Below are 6,000 nucleotides of genomic sequence, written 5' to 3' on the forward strand. Positions count from 1 at the left end.
GGCTTATTATTCAATAGAATACTGACCTGAAGGAATGTGATTTTGCATAAGTCTGTGGAAGTGGGACTAGTTCCTCTCAGTGCTTGAAGGATTAATGACCTAATGCTACTGAAGGAGAACCATCAGTTCACAGAAGGTCAGTGATCTTAATGAACCAAGTCCAGAAGCACTGCTTTTATACTAGACATAAGAGAAAGATCTGGTTATAGAGGGTAATGACCAGGGGGAAATAATTTTTAATGCCTTGATTTTAATGGCCACCTTCATGCATTTTAATTCCATAAAGTGGTCTCTGAATGACACAATTTAGGTGTCACAAACTACGAATATAAATTTGATGAAGGATGCAAAGTACTATTTTAATTACATTTAAAACATTAAAAAGATCTCAGTTAAAAGCATTTTTGGTCATAAAACTCCCTTATAGAAAGAATAAATAACTTGGAAAAATGCAAATAAGTCATCCTTTAAAAGCATTAGGCTGCTGTGCTTGTTCTGAAAGAAGAAAAGAGATCATGTATTCATAAAAGGTGTGGATTCATGAGATGGTACAACCATTTAGGTACCAAGAATTAGCAAGGAAAATGCAGGATTGGTGAATAATGGCTGAAAGCATATCAATTCAATTTACATCATTGTAACTCCCCTGGAATAAAGTGCTCTGCAGTATTTAAATAAAATCATGTTTAATGAATAGAACAGCCATGCTAAGAACAAGCTGTGTGATCGAGGGAAATGTCAAGACAGAAGAGCATTGCTTTTTTTTGTTCAAAACTTGTAGCTCGAGAACAATGAGTTTCATATCTATCCACTGAACCTCTGACTGCTGTTGAATAACTAAGATTCAGCATAATTAAAGTTTTGGTGACTACCATCACAGCTGTATGTGAGGAAAATGCCCCCTGATCCTCTCATGTGCCAAAGCAGAACATATACTGTATACACAACTGAGGATTAAAATGAAAAATAAAATACTAGCTGCAGTGTTTATGCCAATCATTGATACAGAACATAGGTGAACCATCAAACTTCATTTTCACTCTGGCTTTTATCTATTCACAACCAGCAAGATTTGCTCTATAAGATAGATAACTAAGATTTCTGAAAAAAAACCTTGGAAAAGCCTTCAGTTTTCTGCTGCAGTTCACAAAAAGAGTAAGATCATGTGAAAAATCTTAATGCATCTGCCTTAATACACATCTGCACTATGCACTTTTTACATAGTCTACCATTTTGTTGTCTCACTACTACATATTTATTTTTCTACAACATATTTATTGTTCCTGTTGTCTACATTGTATGGTGTTGTCTGTTGGACTGTGGATGTGAGTAGTGAGTAGAGTTTATTGTCACATGCACAAGTGCACAATGTCCCAAGAGATGACCGTGATTAAGAACTCCAAAGTATGCGTACATATGGCAATAAACTACTCTACTCTTTCTTAAATAAACTTGGTGGGATGCTAAAGCCAACAACCTAATTTGTTTTTATCCACCCTTCTGTCACTGCTGTATCAGAGGTTAACCAGCATGCCATTTCTCAGCTCAGCTCAATAAACAATGTTCACCGAGGCAGTTTTTTTTGTAAAGATAAGCAGTGAAAGAAACAATAAGTGCAAAGTTCTCTTCCAGAAGCGGTGTAAAAACCAAACTTTAATAAATCTGAGGTTAGCGGCAACAGCACCGAGGTAATAACCCCCTTGAATTTCCCCTGGTATAAAATGTAATAAACTGGAACATGAGACAAGGTGCAGGCTTCCCTGCCAGGGACCACAATCCAGTCAGTCCACGTGCGATCTCATCTTTCAACCCACCGTGGAAAAAAACAGAAAAGAAACCATTAAGCAGAGGAAAGGAGAAATGGGTGACAGTTCAACAGATGAGACAGCTGAGTCTAATCCTTCTGAAGGAGCTTCAAAAAAAAAAGAAGGAGAAAAAAATAATATATATATATCATGTATAGACTTAAGTTCAGCTTCTTAGGAGTCTTTATGAGCCATTGGTGACAGCTGGGGGATTAGAAACGAGCCCAGCAAACAGACCTGAACAGACAGGGATTAGATATAATATGTTGTCTGTTGAAGACCCTGATTCCCACGCTTAAATCAATAAAAAGCCTTGATATACAAGCAGTTCATGCTCAAAGCGCTCATAATGTATTTACAAGATATTAGCCATTACCATAGTGACAGGTACTATAATGTTAAATGTCAGGAAATACATCTCCTCATTATGACATTTTCAAATCATATGTCCTGCTGTACTCTTTCTACAGAATACAGCTGTACAACATATCGCAGCTGTCTATCTTATTTTTGCCTTGCTTGTACTCATTGCATTCAGTCTTTTTTCAAGGATAAAGTGTTGACTAAAACATGCTTAGAACTGTTATCATCCTTGAAACACTGACATTAGTGACAGCTTCAAATGATAACAACACTCTTGAAAAAAAGTTTAACCAACTGCAAGTAATCAAGCCATAATTTCCCTGAGCAATAATAAAACCCTAGTGCTAACCTGAAATACTCTATACTATTTACAGTATACAGTATATGTACAACTTGATGTATTATGTTTGTCACAAAACTGTAGTACACAGAAAAACTTTGGACAATCTTTTATCAGAATTGCTACAGCCTCTAAAGAGTTCACATGTTAATTTTAGAATCTGTCTATTCTGACAGACATTAACAGTTACAGTGTGTAGATATAACAAATGCAGAAGCACAGATAGGCTTAGAGACTCTGTGATGAGATTTTAAGACATGCAAGTGAGATAGTGAACTGAGCTGAGAAATCAAGAGCATGAAATGTTTATTTCAACAGTTCATAAACACCAGGTGCAGTTTTTTCATAAACACAACCTTAAGATTTATATGGCACGCTGAATGATGTGTATTTAAAGCATTTCTTTGCTAAGCTGTTAAGGTTAACCTTCCAGTTACCGAGAACACACCACAGCTCCACTAATGACTGACTCCTATCATATAATCATGAAAAGCTGCCATCTGGGGAAGACATTTCTTTAATGTTGTAAAATATCCAGAGGTAAAAATGACATGATTCAAAATGGAAAATGCTCATGTAGTGAGTCAAACAAGAAATTGACCGGAGAAAACATCCTGCTGGGAATGATAATACTTGTACACAAATCTCATTAGAAAGAACGACTTGGTTGCTAAAGAAATTGAATTCTGCATTTATATTTATTTTAAACAAGACAGGAGCATGAAGGCTCTGGGCTTTGTAAAGAAAGTTTCCTTGCCCCTGTGCATGTCTCACTAATCCGTAAAATTACACCTGTCACTGGATGTTAGATTTATTAACACTATTTCCTGATCCATGGAAAAACTATTAAAACACACAAAGGCACAGGATCTCCAGTTAATTAACATCACAACCTTATTCATTCTGGGAATCGGTTTCTTATTTATGAGATTAATTAAAGTATGTAAATACCGTTAGGAAATGACCAGAAGATTTAAAAGTACAGTAGTTAAAAGCAGGGAGTAAATATACGTTAATATAGGGACAGCAGCAGTGCTGTGCTGTTACCCCTTCTGCACCAGAGCAAGAAAGAGAGATACATCAAGAAGCATTAACTTTCAATACATTGCTTTCTGATTACTGTATGTGTCAGCCAAGTAAAAGGATGAGAGCGTGGTACTGCTAAATATATAACTGTATACACGCTCACGTGTGCTTGCTGAGCATTTTAAAAAAAAGGAAAGTAACTTTCCTTCTAAAAGTTTATCAAAAAAGATTACCCCAAAAGATCTGTGAGTTCTGTGAAGAAATGTGCTCAATGTGTTTAAGGAGAACTACTCTTTTACCACCTGAGGAACAACATCAACTCAACGCCTATCCAAGCAAAGGAGTACTGCTGTGCAATTTTATACTTGGATGATGGACAAGCAGCTGGCAAGCTCTGACCCTGGAGCTCATCCCTTGAATTGAAATGTACTAGCCTGCACATGACATTGTTTGCTACCAATTTTTTTTCCTAACTTAACCCAAATGAAAAGGCACGTTTTTATTATAATTTCTTAACTAACTTCTTCTTGAAGCTCTCTGCTGTTCTGTGTATTACAGAGATCGTATTTCTTCAGAAATGGGAATTGAGGACTCCAATAAGCCCCCACAGTCAGAAAACATCAAATAACACCGAACACCCTGCTACAAACATTTCACTCATTTTACCAGCTTGATTGGTGTCCAGCTCCGAGATGCTTGACAGCAGATGTTATGAAAGATTTTTTTTTTTTTTAGAAGTTAAGAACCCCGGGAAACGGATGCCTTTGACATGAGTTTCTTGCCTTGCTGAGAGCTTCTTCAGCAGCATGTCTGTGAATCATGTTTCCTGAGGAAGTGCCAAGTGACACTTTAATGAGCAATACTGCGCCTCCCTCACCCAGGGTTAAGTGGTCAAGCAGGTCTGAGCTTTTGCTTGAGGATGATTTTCTCTCCAGCCATGGGATTCTATCTGACCCTCTGGCATGGAAACAATTATGACATCACCAGGCTAGTTTCTCAGGCATCTGTTAGCTTAAGAAGGGCTGGATTGTGATCTAGTCCACTATTTAACTGACTGAACACCCAGTATTTCAAGCCTTTTTTTGCAAATAAAAAGTTAATAAGATTTTTCAAACACCTGTGGTACAGAGAGGGCTTTATACTTAACTATCCAAGAAGAAAAGGCACAAAGGCAATGTTTAAAATTGAAACACATTTCCTTTGGCTTTCATGAAGGATGAATTTGTAACATCTAGCATACTTAAGAAGATGAGTAGCTAAGAGCTGAATAAAATACTAAAAACCCTGAACAGCTGAGGTGTTGGAAGGATACCTGTAGAAAAAGCAATCACACAGTGTTAAACACTACTAACAGATGGAGATTATTGATTTTACCATGTTCACCAAAGAAGTAACCACATCCTCTGTAGTGCTATTTTTTTCTAAAATATAACAAAGAAAGGAGAGCAGAACAGCACAGTGCGTATGTCTTTGATATCATAAGTGATAAGCTGTGAGGTCAGATCCCTCTTGCAGACACTAGTGTTGTACCTTTGAGTAAGTTACTTTATCCCAGTTTTCCCCACAGTTGCAAGGTATTATAATTATTGTTGTTGTTTTTATTATAAAGCACCTTTCCAAACCTAAGGACATAGTACATAGTGATAAAGAAGACAAAATACAAAACAAAAAAGCAAAACAAAATGACACAGGGACATACAGGATAAAGGGTAAAGCAGTCAGACACAGGCCCTTGTAAAAAGGTGAGTTTAGAGTAGGTTTAGAGTTGAAAACAGTCAAAGAGTTTTTTTCCTGATGAGTCAGTGGAAGGACTTTGTATAACAGAGGCTTCAAATCCCAGATGAAATACTGCTATTACACCCCTGAGTCAAATATTTCACACAGATGGCTGCATTATAAAATGCCAACGATGTTAAGGAGAATAAAGGAGAATAGATGGAAATGCACATTAAATAGCCAGCCTAATAATAATACAGTGTGGTTACCTAATATTATTACATGGTTATGGTTTAACATTACAAGGAAACTTACCTTTCCAGTGGACTGTTTTCTTTCCTCCGGCAATGGAGAGTGATGACTCTATGTCCTTCGCTCCTTGTGTCCTGACTGACTGTCCATAACACTGGGTTACTGGACCGTGCACCCAAAAAAGTTACCCCTTCTTTTAGCTTCACCCTGTTCAGAGAAACACAGACACCCAGTTTCAGGACAACGGCATTCCCAATCCTGGGAGCAACTTCCCAAACAATCATTTTTAATCTTGCACTACTTCCGAATCTCAGGCCTGCTGTAAAAACAGGACTTTGAATAATTGTGTTCATCATCAATACTTTCGGCTCTTGCAGAACCGCAAATTAAAAATCCACTGTGTGATTTGAAACAAACATTGTATAAACTTTACATACAGGTTCTGTATTTGACTTAAGTAGAGAAAGAATATTATTGAAATATCTCACTCATTTTGGT

The 6,000-nt window shown here is 37.0% G+C and overlaps 1 protein-coding gene across 1 annotated transcript in view; it reads right to left on the reverse strand.

Moving 5' to 3' along the window:
• LOC148819143 (transmembrane protein 132C-like) overlaps positions 1 to 5,786 on the reverse strand; it is a 78,354-nt gene extending 72,568 nt beyond the window's left edge. Inside the window, exon 1 of the mRNA XM_088935971.1 lies at positions 5,566 to 5,786. Coding sequence (XP_088792097.1) covers positions 5,566 to 5,786 — 221 coding nt within the window. The remainder of the gene's footprint in view (positions 1 to 5,565) is intronic.
• Between the last annotated feature and the right edge of the window lie 214 nt (positions 5,787 to 6,000).

The sequence above is a fragment of the Atractosteus spatula genome, chromosome 17, assembly GCF_055471065.1.
Source record: "Atractosteus spatula isolate fAtrSpa1 chromosome 17, fAtrSpa1.hap1, whole genome shotgun sequence".
Lineage (NCBI taxonomy): Eukaryota > Metazoa > Chordata > Actinopteri > Semionotiformes > Lepisosteidae > Atractosteus > Atractosteus spatula.